The sequence below is a fragment of the Chelmon rostratus genome, chromosome 2 (genome assembly GCF_017976325.1).
Source record: "Chelmon rostratus isolate fCheRos1 chromosome 2, fCheRos1.pri, whole genome shotgun sequence".
Lineage (NCBI taxonomy): Eukaryota > Metazoa > Chordata > Actinopteri > Chaetodontiformes > Chaetodontidae > Chelmon > Chelmon rostratus.
The window spans coordinates 4,481,331-4,505,477 of record NC_055659.1 but is presented as its reverse complement, the minus strand read 5'-3'; the positions used below and the strand labels follow the sequence as shown (position 1 = coordinate 4,505,477).

The window sequence follows — 24,147 nt, the reverse complement described above, 5'->3', positions numbered from 1 at the left end:
CACAACGGTCATTCTATTTCCGGGTCAGAGTTCACAGGGAGTCCTACCAACGCGGATTAGTACGACAGCCGGTTGTATTCGTATCAAAATTACATTTTTTCTTCCCTTCAGACCGCTGTGAACCAGTTTTAAACATGTCTGGAAGAGAAGGTAAGAAATCGTTTCAGTCGTTATGAAAGATGATTTTTAACATCGTTACAAAACTCAACGTAGCGTGTTGTGCTGCGTGGATTAGCTAGCTAACTGCTATTTAAGAGAACGCGAGCCCGATAGCGTCCTCTTCTTTCACCAAACTACATCACAAATCCGCTACATCAATATTGTGTTTGTTCTGTGTTTGTCAGTAAATATCAACATAAGAAAAAACGTGTTTGTAAACCGTGAGCGGGTGTCTACAATTGTTCGGGACATTCGGCTAATAGATTTTGTCCAAGGAACAGATAATTTAAACAAAATCTTTGAAGAATGTAATAACTATTTATTGTCCTCAGGAGGCAAGAAGAAACCACTGAAGGCGCCCAAGAAACAGACCAAGGATATGGATGACGTAAGTGTGCCCTTCTTCCTTTTCGGACTGTATCAGGTTTTATGATCGTTATTTCTACCTAGTGGCAATCAGTCTTTGTGATTTTCAGTCATTTAGTTTACCAATAGTCAGAATATAATGAAAAATCCCCATCACTATTCCCCAGAGCCCAACGTGATGTCTTCAAATGTCAGCTGAATGTCTGCCGTAAAGGAAAAAAGAACAAACAAACAGAAACCCGAAAAGCAACATTTCTTTGTTGTTGTTTGTTTGTTCGGTATTGTTTGCTGTTTTTGGCTCTGAGAACCTGTGACATAAGTTGGTGTACATTTTAAGGATTGAAGTGACTAATTACAAAAATAGTCAGAAATAAATGTTAGTATCATTCAAACTGAAGACGTACATAAAACAGAAGCGACGTCATGTAAAGAGTTTAATCAACAGATTGAAACTGCCTGGGTGTCTGCAGGATGATGTGGCTTTCAAGCAGAAGCAAAAGGAAGAACAGAAGGCCATGGAGGCGATGAGGGCCAAAGCTTCAGGAAAAGGACCTCTAGGTAAGACCAGAAAAGCAGCCATGGTCTAAATGATGTGTGTAACCTCTAAAGATTTTTTTTCAAGTCTGTCTCAATACTCACATGACATATACACATGTACAAGATTTGAGCTGGGTTTAGGCTTATACTTCATATTGTCTTTTATTTTGTGATGAGAGGATATATTGAATAACATCTAAACGCCAACATGCTTTATCTTCCTTAGCAAAATAAAACAATTTAGCTTGCCTTGTAACTTATTAAAAATAAACGTGTGATCGCTGGGATGGTATCTTTCTTCAGCTTTGGAGGGTAATGCGAGTTAATTTTCAGCACTTAAGCATAAAGTGGCTGTGGAAATCACACTGGATGTGGAATAATAAGGGGCGGCAGGTTGCTGCAGACAGAGTGGTTGACGATGTCATATTTTGCAATTTTAGGGTCTGCTTGTTGAACAGGTGTTTGATAAACTGATCATACTGAAATATGAGTCTGTTTCACTCCCTCTGCTGTGGGCTTTGCTCTGAAGTTACGCTGCTGTCCACTGTCTTTGTGCGAGGAGCTCAGCCCTTATGCAAACAGGCAGAGGCAGACAGGCAAAAGTCACTTTTGTGCCACTCAGTTCCACTTACTATTTTTCCTCTTTTCCAGAGGACATCTACATGCTCATCCACTGTCTTCACTGGTAGCTCAGACAGTATTGTGCAGTAGGAAATGAGTGTGTACTTTGACATGCAAGCCTGAAACTTCTAACTCACCTGCATGTAGGTCTGCTGTGTGATAGCCTGCTAGATCTATCCATCATTATCAACATAAATTTCAAATCAAGATCATTTAATCATTCAGCTCTACTAGAGAGCAGCAATCAAAGTGAGCAGATGGCTTTCTGTACAATAGCTTTAAAGGACGCATGACAAAATTCACCGTTCTCATTCAGTGCAGTCTAAGTTGAAGCTAATATGAAGCTTCAGCTGTCTGAGACAAACATACACAGAACGACCAGGACAAAGATTAAAACTTCAAATTATATTTTCCATGCCTGCAAAGCCACAGGGGTCCATGTAATAGAAATTTCATCATCTGCTTATATCTGCAGAAATTTGCATAGAGATACGTACTGTTGAATGACCATCCACTCTGACAAACCTGTGTGAATGCATCTATGTTTGCACACATCCAGTGTTGTATTGGCACAGCCCTGTTCATCTTGGAGTATATCCAGCCCTTTGCAGCCACCAGTAACTCTAACCCTAACCTGTCCTTCAAGCAGGAAGTCATGATGTAAACGAATGTGGTCATTGGACCAATTAAACTCACTTGTGTAATAATCCACATGAAATGTGTTCAGATTAGAGATTTTCATACTGTCTTTTTTTTAATTCCTCTAGGTGGCAGTGGCATCAAGAAATCAGGCAAGAAGTAAAATCTGGCGAAGATGTATGTTCGCTCCCCAGCCTTGCTTCCTCCGTCTGCGATCTGTGTATATTCACTGAGAAGAATACAGTTTGTTTTGCTCTGTTTAACATGAACCTCATCAAACTCTCAACCAGCCCTGGTGTTGACCACCTCCACCAGTGAGTTGTTTTGTGCACATGAGAAGTGTCAGCTATCAGAAACACAAACTCACCCCAAGTTCTTTTTTCTTCTGATTTATGTTGTGTTGTAAAGAGGGAGATACTAATAAAGTTTTTTGTAATTACTGCTTGTTATCTTAATTATTGATTAGTTGCAAAGGAACCAGTCAAGAATCTTAACCATCACAGTGTGCTTAAAGTAAGAGTTATTTACCGTTTCAGGCCTTGTTAAAGGATAACTTTAGTTTTTTACAACCTGGACTTTATTTCTAGCATTAAATACGACCATTTACTCACCCAGACAACTTTGGTGGCATTTGGAGTCGTTTTGAAGAAATAAACCCAAGAGGAGCGGCGCGTATATCCGTATAATGCGAGTAATCGGGGCACCCGTGCGTAGCCTCTATAAACGCATAATCTGCGGCGAAACTCGTTCATATTCCAATATTTTGTTATGATATGCTGGTGCTATTCCCCTCTGAGCCCGTGGTGGCATGTTATCAACATCCAGCGTCTCTGACGTGGATGATGTCATTTTCGAGCGGCGCGCGCTGCGAGCAGCCAGCCACAACACGGCTAACTCTGCGGCGGTCGGCTAGTTTAGCTGTAGTTTGCGACTGTTATTTTTCACAAAATGGATGAATATTTTTCCGACTCTGAGGTGGTGGACGATGACTTTGTTTACGATGGACGTCCTTACCGTTTTGAGCCAGAGTGCACGGACGAGGAGGCAGAGAGAGGAACAGCTGGCCAAACAACAACAAACGGCTGCGCGTCCTACGAGTAGACGGTAACTGGTGGTGTTCTTGTGGACAATGTTCATCGATGACAACAGAGGAGGAATGCCTCGGTTGCTCAGGGTGGGACTTGCGGCCAGGAGATACGCGTCTGGATGTGTCAATAAACGTCACAGACAGACAATCACAGACAATATATAATATATGTTTATTTGACCAGTACATTTTTTTTTACATTTTTTATTCTCTTGTGAACCGTAGAGTTATTTGAATTGTATCTTTTTATGTGCCACAGCGCAGCCTTCTGGCAAGACAGGTAATGGATAAAAACTTATTCTAAGCCTACAGGTTGCAGGTTGCAGTTCGACACCACATTTAGAAGAAACAAAGACAGATTACAAATATAAAAAATCTGGAAAAGTGACATTTGTCTCATATCCCGGAGGAGATTTTTGTCTGTCACAATGGCTTTGAGGGCATTGAAAGCATGTGAACCAGGTTCAATCCACTTCTTCCTCTCTTGCTGCTCATCTGTCAGCGGAGGATGAAGGCAGGTGTGCTCAACACCGTCTTCTTCCCAACGATGCACGCCACAGATGTGATTCAGCACTGAAGTCCATCGAAAGATGCAAAGCTGAAATGATGAAAATGGACCCTAAGCAAAAATTGTATCTTCAAAAATAAGTATGAAATACAGGACTGTAAAGCTAAGTTTACAGTATGTATGTTGCAGATTTTTCTTATTTTAGCTCATTATGTTTCCGTAAGTGGAAACACAAGAGCATGGTTTTTATGTCATTGCTGTTTTTTGACTTTCAAAATATTTCATTCTTACCTCCTGATCTCCCTTTGACGATTCACAGGACCAATACATATGATTGGTAATGGCTTTCAGCCAAGGCAGGAGCTCTTTGCTGTCCTTCCTGTTCGATGCAGCAACAATTTTCTTTTTGACACCTACAAAAAAACCCCACACACAAATAAAACAGTCACCCAGTCAGTAAACAATACAATATGAACACATGCTAGGAATTGGATTGTAAATTACTACTTCTCCTTTCTAGAACTCAATATGCACTACTATGCTGTGTGTTAGATAATAAAATGTTTGGGCTTATAACAGTAACTTACCCTTGACAACATGCCAGGGGTCAAACTCGTGCCGTATTTTGGGATATTCTTCTCTCAATAGTTTATGGATGGAGGGCGATCGGTCAGTGGTCATCAGGGCCACTAGCTTTCCATTTGTAGCCTACATGTAGGTACGGGTGCGTGTCTATTTTCCCATTTGAAATTGCTATTTTATTATCTACAGGTTGTTCATTTTATTCTTTGTGTTGTTATTGTCACTACGTGTAATGCTGCTGCTGCTGCTGCACTGTAATTTCCAAGCTTTGGATTTAGAAAGGTCTATCTATCTATTTATCTACATTACACCGATCCATGTGCACAGGTTATAGCCTAATAAAAAAAATACTTAAAAAAAAAAAAACTGCATTTGAAACGCATTACCTCCGTTGTGTCTGCTGTGCCTTCTGCAGCCATCGGGATAGCATTCTTCCTGAGGTTCAGACGCTGAATTTTCTGGCCTTGTCTTGGCTTTGGAGGAAAAAAGTCATCCGGCGTAAAGTGAGCACTGCAAACCCGATGATCCGCACGTCTCAATGCTTTCACTTCAGTATTCGGGTCCATTTTCAGCGCAACTACCCAGAGCTTCAATAAGTCCCGGCTTGCGGAGAGGAAGCCTGTGGAAGCTGAGCTTCGTCCAATTGGTCAATTTGTTCGGACAATTTGGAAATAAGCAATAACGAACCATAGCTGTGCCAAACTACAGCTAAGCTAGCCGACCGCCGCAGAGTTAGCCGTGTTGTGGCTGGCTGCTCGCAGCGCGCGTCGCTCGAAAATGACATCATCCACGTCAGAGGTAGTTTCCTAGAGACGCTGGATGTTAATAACATGCCACCACGGGCTCAGAGGGGAATAGCGCCAGCATATCATAACAAAATATTGGAATATGAACGAGTTTCGCCGCAGATTATGTGTTTATACAGGCTACGCACGGGTGCCCCGATAACTCGCATTATACGGATATACGCTCCGCTCCTCTGGGGCTGATTTCTTCAAAACGACTCCAAATGCCACCAAAGTTTTCTGGGTGAGTAAATGGGCGTATTTAATGCTACAAATAAAGTCCAGGTTGTAAAAATTGCCAATACTATTTGCTTATTTATCACATATAGCCTGAAGGGGGCAGCAAGTCAAACCCGCTCCATTTTAGCCCAACACGAAGGAGGCGTACTTCTGCCCAAGCTGTTTACTGACAGTCCGACATGCCGGTTGGTGAGGTACGTGTTTTTGAACAGAAGACAATAAGCTGATACAAAAGTAGAGTTGTACGTTGAAGTGTCTCCCTTTGTGACGGTACATAGTGAACCGTGTGACAGACAGAGCTGAAAAGAAGGTTCGGTTATGAGGGCGGAACCTAGCGTTAACATCCTTTAGCCAAGGTTAGCTCAGAATTCACGCAGCGTTCTGTACGTAATATCATAACATCACCGCCACACGGTGGTTAAAGCCCCAGAAAGCCACCAGAGATTCCTGTCAGAGGTTTATTCTTGTCAGGCAAGGTTCATTAAAGCCGCTGAAACTTTACAGTAGCAGCAGTAGCAGCCGGCAGTGGTGGGTCATAACTGAGTACAGTAATTTGCGGTCGAAAAGTGTAAAACGGAAAAAAAAATACTTTAACGTGAAAATACGCATTTGAACTAAGTGATGGATTCCATATATATATATATATATATATATATATATATTTATATATATATATATATATATATATATATATGTATATATATATATATATATATGTATATATATATATATATATATATGTATATATATATATATATATATATATATGTATATATATATATATATATATATATATATATGTATATATATATATATATATATGTATATATATATATATATATATATATATATATGTATATATATATATATATTACATATCTATTTTAATATATAGTTAATATATATATATTATGGAGACCTCATTCGTAAATAGCCCCCTTTGATTGGGAGAGGGCTCAAATGGAGCGGCTGCTCAGGAATTCCTACCAGTCAGAGACTGAAGGGGCAATCCCTTAATGTGCCAAGCTCAATGACAAATTGGCAGCTGATTTGAGAGGCAAAATATGGAGCATTTTGCGGACATTGCTTTTCATTTGTTTGTGTAACAGAAGGAACCTGAGTTAGAGGCCACAGACTGCAGCCTCTCCAAAAAGTAGGTCAGCTCCTCCCCTTTCCCAACCCACTTTTAACTTGGCAGCCTATTTAAGAAGCTTCATCAGTTCCTACAAGAGGAAGAGGAGGCCAGGATCAGTGCTCCAAGGGAGGAAGAGGAGCAGAAGAGTCAGATGATGAAGGAGAAGACTGAGGCTCTGAGCAGATAGCAGCTCTTTCAGACACAATCAGAGCCCACAGCTGTGCAGAGGAAAGAGTCCAGCAGCACCCCCTGCTGGATGAGAATGTACCTGATCTTTGAGGACATATTCAGAGTATTTGTAAGTGTGACATAGAAGATGAAGTACAGCGTAGTCAGGTCACTATAAACTGCTGAGGAGCACACATTTCCATCCACCCCTGTTTGTTTCCCAAACGGGACAGAGCCTGTTTGGCTGTCAGCTGATTCCAACCACAGCAACAGCCAATCAGATGACTGGATCTGCCCTGTTTGTCTTGATTTGAGAGATCATTCATTTAATACTGAACATTTCAGGTCTCCAGATGCAGAACCAGTGACGTCTTTGTTGGTGAGAGATGGACAACTTAGGGTTGCAACCAGTCTGGCTCTGGGACAGCAGCAGCTGGTTTCACTGGTGACTGACCAGCAGGAGTGATGTGGAAACTGAGAAGGAACCTTTGAATAAAGAAGGAGACATGTTGTGTCAAGCATATCAAAAAAGAGAGCCTGGAGGAGATATATCAAGTGTTATTTTGTTCCACATCAGGTTCTGAAGCAGCTTAACCACAGTTGATAATAGTCTGTCTGTCTGTGTTTGTACTGACAGCTATTTTGATAACTGAGTCATTGTTTAAGTAATTTCTTTAGCACAAACACCAAAAGGGACATGTCACTTCTCAGCTAGACTATTTACTGGTTTTCTTCTTCAAATATGACGGTAAACTTAAGATCAGTTGAAGCATTTTTCACTTTTTTTTCGTTTTCTGTTTTCCAAACAGTTGAACTAACCTTTAATGACAACACTTGGTAGTCCTATATGGATGGAAAACAACAAAATAGAAAGAAGAAGAGGCAGAAAAGGTGGACAGGTGAACACAAATTAAACCAACATTTTAACAGCAATAAACACATGTTGATTGATAATCACTCAAAAGTTAAAAATATCAACATTTAAGTGACACTGAAACTGAATAATGGCAGAAACATGTCACTTAAAGCAGCTACTGGGAGAAAACGTATTTGGTTAATCAGCTAATTAGCTGCCAAAGAATTCTATAAAAGGCTAAAATTAGATTAATCCAGCAGAATTATCATTAACCACAATCCACTGTGGTGCTGCACAGTGACCATGTGAAGCAGCAGTACTCTCCTCGATGTGTCACTGCTATTTTAGTCCACTAGGTATCACTGCAGGGTTTTCCAACAGTGGCACCAACCTGTGTGAGGGAGGCGGGTTTTCCTCTCCACACAGATCCAGGAGTCACTTTCATATCAGACCATTCTGCAGGTCACAATCTGTAGCCCATTATCACAGCTTTGCTTCTTTGTAATCTGAAGATTAGACTCTCGATTCAGATCAGAAAAAACTCCTCGACCCCAAAAACGGAAGAAACCTGAGGAAGAGCAAACACATCAGAGACAAAACTCAAGCACATCATCCATACAGAGAAAAGGACAGACACCCAGAGAGAGAGGGATCTGAGGAGAGGCTGGATATCCTGGAGGACGAAGACCCAGGTGAAAACATCTGGAATGAGGCTCTGACAGTCAGGAGAGAGAGAGAGAGAGGATGGCTGATGGTCCAGGACTGAGAGGCCTGAGTGAAAAGCCTGTTCAGCCTGGGGATACCAGCCAGAGATGGAGTGAGAGAGGGAAGGCGTGAGGATGGACCGGCCAGGTGGCCCCAGGTTACGGTCTCACCTGCCTGAACCTGAAGGGCAACACCCAGACCCAAAACCTGCAGGTGTGTCCAGATTGTCATGAATAACCACAAACTGCAGGCTCAGGTAATAATGAGTCTTATGACAAAGAGGGTCTCCCCCTGAAAAAACATCCCAGATTCCAGCCTCTCATGTATGAATCTTTGGTGGTTTTGTTAATATTATATGATAACTAATTGAATATCTTTAGGTTTTGGACTGTCAAGATGCCCCCTGACTCTGAGAATTGGGCTCTGGATTAATATTAATTGAGCAAAAAAAAAAACTGGCAGATTAGTTTATATTGAAAATAATTGTTGCAGCCCTCCTGCACCCCAACAATCTCACGTACCTGCTGGTCAGATTTGGATGGTATTGATCAAAATGGCAGTTACAGAACTACAAGTTTCGCCATGACATGTTGATGTGTGCAGCTGGTCTGGGTCTGAGTCCGTTAAAGTGACCAAACTGAAGCTGAATTATCATCACAGCTAAATCAAACAACAGCACTTCATTCTAAACGTGTATCTGTGAAGCTGTGAAGGTTCATAACACAGTTGAAACATGTAGATTTTTACTGTCCATCATCGTTTAAAAGCTGTTTTTTAAATGGTGGACCTCTTTCACTTTGTCATATATTCACCCTGCTGCACTGTGTGTGTGTGTTCTGCATCACTTCAGGGGTTTTATGAACTCACAGCCGCCGGTGTGTTCAGTTTAATTGCTTGTCTGTATGTCATCTGCTCATCCTGTGTTATCTGGGCTTTTTTCTTAACAGATAGTCAAACTCTTTCTTCCTCCAACCATAAACCAGAGATAAACAGTGAGATTATCTATAGATATGATACAGATTGTGTTCTGTGTATACTGTTTATGAGTATATACAGTGACTGAGGGCAAAGTATCCGAGCCCTGAGCCTGAGCGTCTCCAGCCATGCCAGCAGCTCTGTGAGGGTTTGCAGCGGTGCATTGCTAAATGCTACCATCAGTGAGGATGCTAACGCGCTGATGTTCAGCAGATATAAAGCTTGCTATGTCCACAATCTTTAGCGTGCTAAGAATAGCTAATTAGTAGTAAACACAGAGTAGAGCTGAGGCCGGTGGGATTGCACGGTTGGTTGGAAATTAAATTTAAGAGGCTTAGCAAACTCATCCTTTAGATGGGCATGAACATCGGTAACAAAATTCATGGCAATCCATCCAGCAGTTGTTGAGATCTTTCACTCAAAACCAGAAAAGTCAACCTCATGGTGGCGCTGGAGGAAAAGTCACGAGGATGAACCATCCAAGCAGCAGATTTTTAAAAAGTGGTGTACCATCAACAGACTCATGCTGCCAGTGTGGCTAAATTTACTGTTCATTCCACTCCCATCACCGATCAGGGTCTGATCACATGATCAGCATCGGTGGCTTTTTACATGAGGTCGCTGTTCGTTAGCAAGGCTAACTCGAGCAGAGCATTTTCACGAGTTATAACGTGCAAATAAATCAGTCTGATCAGACTCTTATTGATCACAGTCTGAGAATGTGTCCATACAAACCATTCAACCAAAGCCAGTATCTTGAAGACAAACATAGTGACTTAATTCATAGAAGAAATGATGTGACATCTTGTAACGCCGACGGTCGAAATGTCTGTTCTGCTCAGTCGGCAGCGTTCTTGGAAGTGCTAATGAGAGTCCTGCCAGCTGCAAACCCACAGAACAACAACCAGACTGGAGATAGCATATCTCCCTGTGCCAGTTTAACACAAAGCCCTGGCTTATGTTTGACACGTCACGCAGTGGACGTTTTGAATGTCTAACCATATCAGAGGATGTCGTAATCGCTTCGAAACATTTTGTCCCGCGAGGACGCCTGTCACACACAACCAGGTCACCAACATGGAAACGTCATCTACTGCGTTTTCACCACATCGCAACACTTGGTTTTGTTACAATAATCAATTTCATCAATCAACTATTTGTCAGTGATTTTTGGTTTTCACAAATACAGCAACAAGTGACACACACACACACACACACACACACACACACACACACACACACACAGAGGGACAGCTCACAAAATATCATTATCAGCTGTTGAGCAAGTTGCTAATGACGAAAGTTGTTCAGTCAGCGTTGTTCTATCGGTGTTTTTGTCTCAGAAAGCTAGTAAATGGGCTGAACCGCCCTGACACACACACACACACACACACACACACACACACACACACACACACACAGGTTTTAAACTGAAATCAATCCTTCATCATCCTTCTTCATGTTATCATTCAATCCAAACCATCCGGCCTCTCAGGTTTTGTTCACCTCATGAGAGGGTTCACCTCATCTGTTGTTTTCAGACGTTAAAGATACCACATCTGACAAACCATTGGTCACTGGTGAACCAATGACACAATAACACCGAGGAGGAATCGTCAAAAAGCGGAGGTGTCCTGCGGTGCTGCAGTGCTGGCTGCTGGATGTGACCCCGAACTGGAACAAAGAGAAACTCCATTCATGAAGTGTCTTTTTTCCAGAAGCCATAATGGCCTCATTAACTTCTAATGAGCTAAGGGGGCTGGGGGCTGCTCTGCATCTACTACATTCTGTTGTATAAGGTTGCATCTGTTTTAGCTAGTTGCACCTAATAAGATGGAAACTTTAAAATATTGCAGAATGTGCAATCTGCATTCAAGAACAAACATGGGTGGAATAAAAGGACTAAATTCTCTGACTTGGATTGTTCTGACTTGTTCTGTGTTGCAGCACATCGACGGTACGTCATGATTAATAAATAGACCAAACTCTGTCTCGGTTTTCAAAACATTTCCTTTGAACGCTATCTGATAGCTCAGTCTGTGCTATCGCTGTTGTCATAGAGCCGAGAGTTTCCATCACATGTGACACACTGATGTTCTGCTAATCTGGCTGCATGATACAGTCATCAACAGACTGTGAGTGCAGAGAGGTTGTATTCAAATCTCTGTTTAAAAGAAAACAGACATCAGTTTTCTTAAGTGTTCCTGAGTCCAGGTATTAATCTCCTTTATCCAATCATGTGTTCACAAAGTGTTGAACCTCGCTCCATCCTCGCTGTGAACCACTGAGCCTTTCAATCATGATACTATCACCTGTTACCAATCAACCTGTTTACCTGTGGAATGATCCAAACAGGTGTTTTTGGAGCGTTCCACATCTTTCCCAGTCTTTTGTTGCTCCTGTCACAACTAGTTTGAAACATTCAGAATAAGCAGATATTTACAATGATCAATGAAGCAGATGAGCTCAAACATTAAATATATTGTCTTTGTGCTGTTTTTAATTGAGTTTCTGTCAGAAAGGATTAACAACTGTGTTATTTATGTTTCACAAAGCACACCCAACAAATTTATTTTTCAGATGTAAAACCTCCTGCTCTGTATTTTTTAGTCACAGTTAAAAAAAAAAAAATAAATTAAATGGATTCGTATGAGCATGTTTATGTTCTGTGTTTATGTTTTTGGGCACCTGCTGCAGAACAAGCATATTCTGACCTCATAAAGGTGTTAATTTACGCCTCCAACAGACACAGAGCAGCAGTATCATCCCACTGCACTTGTGTTTAAGCGGACTTGATTATTTTTTTTTTAACTTTTATTTGAATGAAGAAGTTTCACTGAGCTGCGCTTTGCACGTCCTGATCACATTCACACCTGGAAGCTGCAGGTATAGCCACAGCCTCATCAGCCGGCCACCGAGCAGCAGGTTGGGGCTTTCACTCTCCACACTCAGGTTCATCCTGTCCAGGATTGAACCCCTGGTCCCTCGCTTCTCTAACCACAGAAGAAAATATATGTAAAAACATTAGGAACTATTAAGTGCCATGATTATTGTACAGTTGTCATGAATCAGCTTCTTCTGTTGGTAGCAGTGTCCGTCATTGCCGCTTGAAGTCTTTCGCTCTGATGGTGTAAATGTTAGCAAACACCGCGGGGTTAAAGATCCTCTGGGTGTCTGTGCTTTACGACTGCTGACAGGGTAGAGCACGACTGGCAGCACTGTTCATAAAACACTTGAGCTGAGGGTCTTATGTAACTTTAAGTGCCTTTATTGTGCACTTTTCTTTCCTGTCTGTTCCTCATCGTGTGCAGTGTTAAATCAGACTCCTGTGCAGTTACTGCAGGCTGCTGCATCGGTGCTGAGGTCGAGTTCAGGTGCGACGGGGCACATTCACATCCGCCTGCTCAGTGTTGCCAAAGCTGCCAAATGAGCTCAAGTCTTGTTTTTAGAAATAATATCAATGCTTAAATTACAGCTTCAGCTACCACCACTACTACAGCAGCAATTAAGTATAAATACTGCTGCTACTACACCCCTCCTGATACTACTAATGGTACTACTGGGGTACTGTGCGATTAATGCTACAGTACAATTACTGCACTTTTCTATCTTTTACTGTTGCATCTGAAACACAACTACTTGTACTATTGCGACTTTTAGAAAGGTTTTTATAGTTTCATGCACACAAGTACTGTGTATTCAGCTCACATGCGCTTACAAGACACCTCAAATTAATATGAGCCAGATGCACAAGTCTGCACATTTTGAAACATCAGTGCAGACAGTGAACATCAATTAAGAAAGCAGACCTTCATGTCTGCAAACTTCAACAACTAAACGACCGTCTCTACAGCAGAACGCTTCATAAAATCTTCAGTTTGTACATTATAAAAGGAAATGAAACTCACTGTCAAGTCACATTGCTCTCTTCACAATCTGCCAACCTCGACAGCCAGACTAAGCATCGCAGCTTTCACATGTGCAACTAAAGATCTGAAGCTCTGAAATTAACAAAATGCATCATGATTCAGGGCCATAAGTTAGTTTGATATGCAAATATTGTTCTAATTTTTGTTTATTTGGTTATTTTCAAAGCATTTTTCTTCAGGATAAAATAAAAGCTCACTTTTTTCACATTATTCCTGTACATATATACAACATATCAGCCACTTCAAAGATTGCCATCATTACTGTTGTAACTAATACAAGTGGTGGTAGTAAATATGAACACTTCTAACTTTAACTCAACTGCAACTCTCATAACTTTTGTCTTTGCCTTTGTTCAAAGATTCCTTTTAACTGCTGCACACACACACACACACACACACACACACATTCACTTGGCTGACCTTTGACCACACAAGGGCAAGCCCCTGTCCGCCAGCCAATGAAATGGAGGCCAGCCAAGACGCTGCCCGCGTCACACGCCGGCCTGACGATGCCGAACTCTGAACTTGCACGACTTCGCAATGTGGGTCAAAGTTCAACAACAGCTGCTGCGAGAGCGCAAGAGGGTTCCACACCCAGAGGACAGGGAGGGAGGGAAAAATATGACAAAAGTGTTTTTCCGAAAAAATCACGGCTCTTATATGATGATTAACCGAAAACAAAAAAGGAAAAGAAAAGAAATGAGAGATGACGAATTTAGCTGAACTAGAGGAAAAAGAGTAAAAAAAAAACATGCAAATGCACTTTTCTTTTACACCTGAGAACATAATGCAGGGACGGATATGAACACACCTGTTTAGTTCTTTACTACTTGCTATTTGATTTCAAACTTTACCCAGCTTGCATTGAAATTAACACTCTGAAACCCAGAAAAGGACTAATTGAATTCAGACTGGTTCAGCTTTCAACGTTATCGGCCCGGCTGTTTCCTCTCAGGGCGAGCGTGTTACGCAGGGAGACAGTGCCAGTGACGAGGACAGAGCTGTCTGTCTCTCTCTGGGATCTGACTCAGCTGAGGGCAGAGGAAACCGGTTATGTGAAGAATGTTACGTCGCTTTGCTGATTAATGATTCACTTGTCTGCAACACCGTGTTTTTCACATCTGCAGAGAACAACAGGTTCATGCAAATAACCCAGAGGATGAGCCACCCCCCCCACACACACACACACCCACCCCTCCTCCTCCTCCCTCCTACGCCAGCCCTCCCTCCTCCTGCAGGACTCCCCGGAGTATAAAGAGAACAAGTTCTCCACAGTGATACAACTCACTGAGGAGTAGAAACAGTGCTGGACTCTCCTGAAAACATCGTCGCCAGATGAGGCCAAGCTAAAGGCGCTCTGCTCTGAACCTGCTCCTGAAGGTAACCGGATGCTCTTTCTATGTCATGTGTGGAGGGATGTTGAATGTGAGAAGCTCTGCAGCGGGATGCTGTTGCATCACCCGGAGTCTGTCTGACCTGGAGGCTGCAGCCGTCTCTAGATATTTGATGAAGATTGAGGTGTTTCTAGTGCAAAACAGCAGAAATGAGGTGAAATCTAGCGGCTCGTAACAGGCCCGGAGTCAAGAAAGGTGGATAACGAAGTTAACTGAAGGACGTATTTAAAATTTGAACAGTTTATTATACTGTCTTTGCCTCTCCTCTTCTACCCCTGCCCCCCTTTATCACCCTTTACCCGTCATGTCCTTTCTTTTCCTTCTCACCCTCCTCCCTCCCTACCCTTATTATGCTGTTCTCATGTCCTCTCTTCCTCCTTCTTACCCTCCTTTTTCCTTCCTTGTCCTCATGTTTACCCCTCTTCCTCGTTCCTTTCTTTTCCTAGACTTCCTCTCGTCTCTTCTTTCTCCGTCTTTCGGCTCTCTTTCTCTCTCTCTCCAGACTCCTCCGCCATGCCTCCTCAGCTCCAGTCCCAGAACCAGAGCGGGCCCAGGATCCTGCAGGGCGATCTCAGTGCCCTCAGTCCGGCCGTTAAGGAGTTTGTGGATGCCAACGTGAGCCTGTGTCAGCCAGACTCCCTCCACATCTGTGACGGCTCGGAGGAGGAGAACCGTGCCATCCTCACCCAGCTGGAGGAGCAAGGGATGATCAAGAAGCTCAGCAAATATGAGAACTGGTGGGTTGACATTAAGTTGTATTTTAGGTGGTTTCTGGGTGAGAAATGTATATAATCACAGGACATTTTCTTAAATTTTAGCTGTATTTTGATCTTTCTTCGTGAGGTGAAGCAGAGGTAAAGCGCTTTTGACAGTCAGCGGTCATTGCTGTGGTTGTTTTTGTTCCTGAGATGGCGGTAACTCAAAGTAATTGGCAGACTGCCCCGTCATGTTGTTGTTTAAGACAACGTGCATCAGTCGACCGTCAGCAGCTGTTTAGAGAAACAACAATTCTCTCTTCACTCTGACAAACCAGTAAGTCCGGCTCGCTCGGTCAGAAAGCTCCCAAGCCGATTAGCTGCTCCCAAGCAAATACATACTCAAACAACATTTCTGCAGGCGTACAGTCAACATGGAGAGTCTCCTCCAGCCTTTGGCATGAACTTGTCTTCAGATAACAACAACAACATTAAACTTATCCCACTACTTTGCAAAAAAGGAATTTTAAAATGTCAAATCTGAATCAAAAAGAAGCTCTAATGTCTTCCTACTCTCCTTCCCCTTTCTGCCTCTTCCCCTCCATCCCTCTCCTTCTTCCTTCCTTTTTCTCCTCCTACCTCCATTCCCCCCTTCCTCCTCCTGCAGCTGGTTGGCCAGGACCGACCCGAGGGACGTGGCTCGCGTGGAGAGCAAGACTGTGATCGTGACCCAGGACCAGAGGGACACGGTGCCCACACCTCTGGGCGGCGGGGTCAGCCAACTGGGACGCTGGATGTCCCCGGAGGAGTTCGATAAAGCCATGGCTCAGAGGTTCCCCGGCTGCATGAAAGGTACCACAGAGAGGATGTTCAGTATTAACCAGACAGAACAGTCTGAATGAGATTTTCTGTCTTATCAATAATCAGTTCTTATACAGCACTGTGATATATGTAGATCTTATTTGGCAGCTGAAGTGGTAATCTCTCTCTTGATGTGAAGTATGTAGGACAACCAAGCTTCAGTTTGAAATGAGGGATGCACAGGACTCCCCTCCTCAACTTAACAAAAGTTACTTATTTCAGAGAAGACACATTGAAAATTATTTTTTTTAGCAGGAAGTGTGCACAAGGTCAGACGACTTTTATCTTTTCACTGATTGGCTCCACAATTTTCTGATAATAACAACATTAATAATAATACAATAAGCTTTCATGCAGGAATTGCCTCTCAAAGTGTAAAGAAATCACATGCATGCAACGACAAAAAAAAGTAAAATAAGATGGAGAATGAAACCCACGTGATAATGATGGTAAAAAAGTAAGATAGAATGAGGATGAAAAGAAATCTGATGCATAACATGAGATGGAAAATAAAACTACAAAATAAAATAATGAAAAATAGATTACACAGAATGCATGAAATCATGAAATCAAGTAAAATACAACAACCTAAAAGAAGTGCAGCGGTGCATAAGCAAGAAGGAAAGCACAAACGCCTCAGGCCTGCATCAGAAAGTCATAGCTAATGCTAAGCTAAAGCTAAAGTGAAGTGATCAGTTTTAGCTTTCAGAGCTGATGCTTTGATACATTTAAAGACAATAACGGACATCTCATCAGCTGCAGTGAAGTCCACAACGTCAGCACAGTTCAAACGCTGACATCTCTGACTGTCTGTCCTCAGGTCGCACCATGTATGTGATCCCCTTCAGCATGGGTCCGGTAGGGTCCCCCCTCTCTAAGATCGGGGTGGAGCTGACGGACTCTCCCTACGTGGTGGCCAGCATGAGGGTGATGACCCGCATGGGGAAGGCCGTGCTGTCCGCTCTGGGGACTGGCGAGTTCGTCCGCTGCCTGCACTCCGTCGGCTGTCCTCTGCCGCTCAAGAGTATGTCGACAACGTCAACTCGAGGCAGTGCTGAATACTAATGATACTGTCATTACTGCTACGACTACTGCTAATACTTGCATTACAAATATATCAGTATAATTTACTGAAACAAGTGCTGTCCACTGATTCAAATCTACTGATTCCTCTCTCAGAGCCCTTGGTGAACAACTGGCCCTGTAACCCCGACCAGACGTTAATCGCCCACATCCCAGACCGCAGGCAGATCATCTCATTCGGTAGCGGTTATGGAGGAAACTCCCTGCTGGGGAAGAAGTGCTTTGCCCTCCGCATTGCCTCACGTATAGCCAAGGAGGAGGGCTGGCTGGCAGAGCACATGCTGGTAAGGAATGAAAAGAAAAGGATTTATCAATTAAGAGACAAATAAACCAAATCATTGGGACTTCCTACGACGACCTGTCCATTCTCATCAAACCAAATGTTTCTCCTGCTCAGATCCTGGGCGTCACCAACCCTGCTGGGGAGAAGAAGTACATGGCAGCCGCCTTCCCCAGCGCCTGCGGGAAGACGAATCTGGCCATGCTCTGCCCCACGCTGCCGGGCTGGAAGGTCGAGTGTGTGGGAGACGATATCGCCTGGATGAAGTTCGATGATCAAGGTGAGGGACTCAAGTTCAATTCACCATCAGGGACATTAAGATTACAACCATAATTATATTACAAACTAACACTTCTGTTACTGACAATTTATATTTTCCTCTTCGTTTCTTGTCACTAGGCAATCTACGTGCCATCAACCCTGAGAACGGCTTTTTCGGAGTTGCGCCCGGCACCTCAGCCAAAACCAACCCCAACGCCATGGAGACCATCATCAAAAACACTCTTTTCACCAATGTGGCTGAAACCAGCGATGGCGGCGTGTACTGGGAAGGAATGGACCAATCACTGCCAGAGGGAGTCACCGTCACTTCCTGGAAGAACAAACCCTGGAGCTCAGAGGATGGTGAGAGTTTGTTCGATGTTCTTCAGCCAACCTCTGTGATGTGAAGGATGATAAAACGAGAGACCATCACACACTTTAAGAGTAAGGGCACGATCTTGTGAAATAAAACTTTCCTTCCTGTTTTTCTCGCTCCTCAGGTGAACCCTCGGCTCACCCCAACTCCCGTTTCTGCACTCCGGCCGGTCAGTGTCCCATCATCGACCCACTGTGGGAATCCTCGGAGGGAGTGCCGATTGAGGCCATCATCTTCGGAGGGCGCAGGCCAGAAGGTGAGCAGGAACTGGGTGGAAAACCTGAAACCACAAGCCTGGTAGAAAAACATATGAGAAACCAATCAGATAGTTCTGATCCAACTTAAATCTCTGCTTCCTTCAGGTGTCCCTCTGGTTTACGAAGCTTTCAGCTGGCAGCACGGAGTGTTTGTTGGAGCAGCCATGAGGTCAGAGGCCACCGCTGCAGCTGAGCACAAAGGTCAGTACCTAATCTGCCTCAAGATACTTGAGTCTGACCAAAATCTGGACTATCCTCAGGACTGCAGCGTTAGATCTTTGAAATGAAGTCAGAAAACGGCTGTTTGCCTGGATATCTATTAGATTTAACAAAATACTAAGCCACAAATGCTGGTTTTGTGACATTCCAACAAAGAAAGATAGATTTAAGCTCTGGGAGAGAACTGAAAAGATGCTCACCTCATCCCTCCTCTTTTCTGCAGGCAAGGTGATCATGCACGACCCCTTCGCCATGCGTCCCTTCTTCGGCTACAACTTTGGACAGTACCTGTCTCACTGGCTGAGCATGGCCGACCGCCCCGGCGCCAAGCTCCCCAAGATCTTCCACGTCAACTGGTTCCGCAAGAGCCCCACCGCCGGATTCCTGTGGCCCGGTTTCGGCGACAACATCCGGGTGCTGGACTGGATGTTCAGGCGGGTGAACGGCGAGGCTGGCGCCATGCCCTCTGCCGTGGGCTACCTGCCCTGCTGTAACTCCCTGAACCTCCAGGGCCTGCAGGAGGACGTGGACCTCAATGAGCTGTTCTCCCTGGATCAGGAGTTCTGGCAGAGGGAGGTGGAGGAGGTGAGGAAGTACTTCACCACGCAGGTGAACGACGACCTGCCGAACGAGATGGCCCGGCAGCTGGAGCTCCTGCAGCAGAGAGTGAAGCAGATGTAAAGGAAGGAAAAGGAAGGAAAGGAAAGCATGTTAGCGACTCTGAAGGAGGATGGTGGTGATACTAGAACAGCTTGTGTGTAATTCTAGAACTGAATTTTAGTAATTCTAGAGAAACATATCAGAAATTCTAGACCAGAGATTTAGTAATTTTTGCAACACCATGTTGGAAATTGTCACTGTTGTACTGAGGAACTCTGATTTTTAAAAAATTCTCTTCTTTGAGGTGGAACCTTCATGACAGAGGATCAATTCTCCGCTGATTATTACTTTTACTGCTGTGTTTCCTTTTCTCACTAGAAATCCTCCCCCTTTTTTCAAATAATTATTCTGAAAAAGCTTCTTTTAAAGTCCGCCTGGGATGTTGAGACAACATTCCTCGCCGTGCTCGTCGTCAGTACGACAGCCAGGTGATGCCAGTCTGGACTGATGGTTTCAACAGGAAATGTTTCCTGTCCATCCAGTCACATGTCGTCATTGTTGTTCCAATGTATTGTCCGACTGTTTGTCTGAATTCCACTATTTAATAATAACTTATTATGAACGCACATCATTTCCATTTGTATGGCGCAGAAAGAGTAAATGAGTCCAGAGATGTTTGACCCTCGAGCATGAGGGAAGTGTATGTTTTCTGTTCCGATTGTTATTTTTTTGCCTTAATTTATTTTTGTACACTGTTGTCTGTTGGTATCTCTGAACCCTGTTTTGTCATAATCTTGAGCCCCCGAAGAGGGGAGACAATAATAAAGGTATTTAAAGTTATCAGTGATTCTGTTTCATTTTTCATCTGGTCTTATTTTTATTTTATTAAAAAAAACACCGGAGACCTCCACCAATACTCCACTCTTCTATGAGATCTGCAACCACAAACTTCACCATCAATAGTATTTCAATCAGGAGAGAACAAGTGAAAGAAGTAAAGATATTTGTTCATTGTGACAGACGATGTGATGATTAAGTCTCATCAGAAGTCGTTTAGATTCTGCAGGAAGTTTTATAATCGAGGGGCATCGCCCTGAGCAGCAGCAAGATAAGATCAAGTCCAGACACTGGTGGTGGTGGTGGCGGCGGCTGAAGCTGAAGATCTTCAAAGACTGGGCTTTGATGGGGAGGTGGAGGGGTGCAGCATAACAGCAGCATGAAGAACCAAGGCAGAGAGAGATGATAGGCTGAAGGTGAGTGAAGGTGTGTCGCTCTACTATTGGACAGATGTGATCAGCTGATGAGAACAGCTGATATCTCAATTGACAACCCCAGACAATGACTGCAAAGGCATTACGAGTGCGAGGATGAGAGGAGTGAATGCAGGATGGTTTGAGAGCGAAGCTTCAGGTCTCAGCACCATCGTCCTGACTGAACTTTCACCTGAGCTTCATTTCTTGCTCCCATGAAGCGTAAAAGTTCAATTTTTTTTTCAGATAAACCTTAAACCCAGAGCTTAACTTACATTTAATTTATTTTAAAGTTTATTTAAAAGTTAATTTAATTAAAGTTCAGTAAATGTCTGCTGTAAATGCAAATTTACGAAGTGGACCTTCAGTTAAAATTTTTTCTCAACCTCTGACTTTATGTTTATCAATGGATGTCAGGGGGGTAAAACCAAGACCTCGCCATTAAACAACAGTATGTTGGCTGCACAGAGAATGTGATGATTAAGAGTTATAAGTGCCATGCATTCAGGCTGTTAAGATATTTACTTAATAGTAATTTAAAAAAAAACAACAATCCTAATTATGAAGACCTCACAAGACTCTTATAGATAGATAGATAGATACTTTATTCATCTCCGAAGAGAAATTTGCAGTTCCAGCAGCTCAAAAGGTGGACACACAAGGGCATGCAAAAAAGAACAAGAACTACTTTCAAGTAATGAACAACTTACAAGTAGAGATCAACTCACTAGTAAAGAACAACTTTCAAGTTGGAGGTAAAAATACACTACAAAATACAAAACAACAATATAAGAAAAAATAGTGAAGTAAAAATAAGGAACTAGGCTATCCAGGATAAACGTCTTAACATCTGGCTATACAGGATAAACATCTGTAATACAGGATAAACATTTGAGCAGTTAAATATGTGCATAGTAGTGCAGTTGTGCAAAATAACAGTGTGCAATAGTCGGATTGTCCATATATATCTTATCTTATCAAGACCCCTTTAGATGACTTTGATTCAGTATAAAAATAAAAATCATAAGTCTTTTCACTCCCACTCAGGTGTTTTCAGACTGAACATGGAGCTTGGCTGGAACTAATGTGAGATCACCAGACAACATGTACAAATAAAAATAATAAAGGTGTAATTTGAATGAGGGAGAGGTCAGGAAGCATAAAAACTACTGTGTGATTTATGTTTCAATATCTTATTAAATCCATGCAAAATGTGCAAATGTGCATTATTACATATTTTTTCTGCAGTATCACATATTTGTCTTTCACACCAGGCCTAGACATATATGTGTGTGTGTGTGTGTGTGTGTGTGTGTGTGTGTGTAAATGACCTTTTATTATCTTTTATTCTCACATTGTTTCCATATATATGTATCATATATCTCATATATGTCTCCTTTTATATTCATGCTACTACTGCTGCTGTCTGGCGAGGGCTAAATAAATTAATATCTTATTTTATCTCTCTCACAATGTTTCCATACCGACAATGATTGGAAATCTAATCAGCTAAAAATAATTAAAATCACCTCGTCTGTTTAACCAGGAATGCATTATGCACACAAATATGTATACACACATATATCCAAACGCTTTTGCCATATAAAGTAACTAAAGTAAACATACTACAGTGCATGTTTTTAACATATATAATGTAGGTTCACACATGCAAAAACATCACATGTGTCAAAAAATACATTCATTTGTCTAAAACTTCCCACAGAATTCAGGTGCAGTTAGCTGGACGGCTGTCTGAGGAAACATGTTTTTGTCCCATGGTTCACTGCTGTTGTGTAAGACATGAAGATAATGACGGTGACAGAAGTTAATCATCACTCACTTGTTTTTGACACTATCTGTGATGCAAATCCTGTGTGCTCATGTGCTCATGTACCGTGTTGCTGTTGTAATGTTTTTCAGCGAAGGGTTCTCAGAACAAAACACAACGCGGTGAAGTATTCAGAGGCTGATTTCAATCAGGCGTGCAGATTGTGCAGGAATTTGTTGTGTGTGATGTTCTTTTAGTCCCGGGTTGAATTTGAGAATTACAAACAGGTTACTGGCATTAAAGAAGGATTAGAAGTCACTCTGCCTCCCAATTTTTAGCCACCAATCTGATTCGCTCAACAAAAGTAAAAACTGTGAGATGCTTTTAGTGAAGCTGCAGCTTCATTAACGTCCAGGTGGGGTTGGAGAGAATATAGAGAGGAGCACAGCTTGAAGGGACTCACACTGGAAAAATGCATCATGTTATTTTTCCCTGAAACTGAGTCCTTGAAGTCTTAAATAATCTGCCATCACAGAAGGAGTGTGTGTACTAGGAATGAGAAGAATAAGAAAGGTCACTGCACCCCAGTCAAAAAAAAGAAAACTCGACTCTTTGGAAAGGTTGAATTTAGAAGAAAAACAAAAACCTGTTTGAGGAAAAAAATCCAAGAATTCAACTCCATATATAAACCAGAGGGAGAGCGCAGACCGCCAACGCCCAACAGTCCACACTACTATGATATGCAAATCTGCAAGTGCAACCACTTTATGTGTCTGGATGTATCCCCAAAACTGGAATTTCACGTTAAGAGTGTAAGAGTATTATTAGTTGCATAGTATGTGCGTATTTACGTAGCAACACTGAAGTTTGAGAAAAAACTGCCATAATGACTCCTTCCTGTATGTCGGCTACACCAGAGGATTACTGGTACTTGCGTTTTTTTCTGTAATCCTGCAGACAAACAAAGAAACCAACAAACCGGACTGAAAGCTAAACCTCCTTGGTGGAGAGAACGACTGGAACAGAAGTGGACTTGTTGCAGTGTGGCCTAATATTCATGATCATGTTTTGTGTATACTCATGTTTCTAATACTATAAGTGTCTACTAACACGTTCTGCACTGAGATCAAATGTGTCCTGGCGATGCTGCAGGAATCATGGGAAGTGTTGGAACTGATCCTCCTCTCGATGCGTACACAGGCACTGTGGTATGCGGAGTGTGCTGTTGATTGCACTTCCCGTCAGCTGCATGTTGGCTTGTGTTGATCTTGGACAGTATGTGTCTGTATGTTCACTGTGACTCTGTTAATCTCTCAACATGCGACTTCAACAGTACAAAGAAAAGCCTTCATATGTTACTGCTCTTCACAACGACAGGCCTGTTTGTCTTATTTAGTTGTTGGAAATTATTTTTTGAGACAATGATTGACTGCTTTTGTTCTACATCATGGAGCATCTGAGAGTTTGTGATTTTCAGCAGCCTTATCTGAGGGAATAATTACCCCGCAAGCATGCAGGAGCCATACTTGTGCTGCATGCACATTTACTATCTAACCCTTTAAACTGTGTTCACTATTGTTCTTTAGCCTTTATGTTCCTCTTTATCTTTCCAGGTTTTTATGATTTAGTTTTATTGCATGTAAAACATATTCTTGAATGCCAAATGAAGCATAATCAAGATGTTACATGGAGGTCACTGAAGCAGGCAATCATGACTACAAAAAAAAAAAAAAAATTAGGACATTCTCGACAGGTATCATATAACTTTATAAGGAATCACTTTAATATTAACGCCAAATCAAAAGACTCTA

The 24,147-nt window shown here is 42.4% G+C and overlaps 2 protein-coding genes across 2 annotated transcripts; both read left to right on the top strand.

Moving 5' to 3' along the window:
* Positions 1 to 21: 21 nt before the first annotated feature.
* On the top strand, positions 22 to 2,761 carry tma7 (translation machinery associated 7 homolog). Its single transcript, XM_041954466.1, has 4 exons — positions 22 to 150; positions 492 to 547; positions 996 to 1,083; positions 2,451 to 2,761. The coding sequence occupies exons 1-4, from the start codon at positions 135 to 137 to the stop codon at positions 2,483 to 2,485; spliced, it is 195 nt and encodes a 64-aa protein (XP_041810400.1). The 5' UTR covers positions 22 to 134; the 3' UTR covers positions 2,486 to 2,761.
* Positions 2,762 to 14,556: 11,795 nt separating this feature from the next.
* On the top strand, positions 14,557 to 20,158 carry pck1 (phosphoenolpyruvate carboxykinase 1 (soluble)). The gene is made up of 10 exons (XM_041948240.1): positions 14,557 to 14,672; positions 15,133 to 15,423; positions 16,049 to 16,233; positions 17,063 to 17,266; positions 17,422 to 17,609; positions 17,723 to 17,885; positions 18,005 to 18,229; positions 18,367 to 18,498; positions 18,605 to 18,700; positions 18,942 to 20,158. The coding sequence occupies exons 2-10, from the start codon at positions 15,200 to 15,202 to the stop codon at positions 19,397 to 19,399; spliced, it is 1,875 nt and encodes a 624-aa protein (XP_041804174.1). The 5' UTR covers positions 14,557 to 14,672; positions 15,133 to 15,199; the 3' UTR covers positions 19,400 to 20,158.
* The last annotated feature ends 3,989 nt before the right edge of the window (positions 20,159 to 24,147 follow it).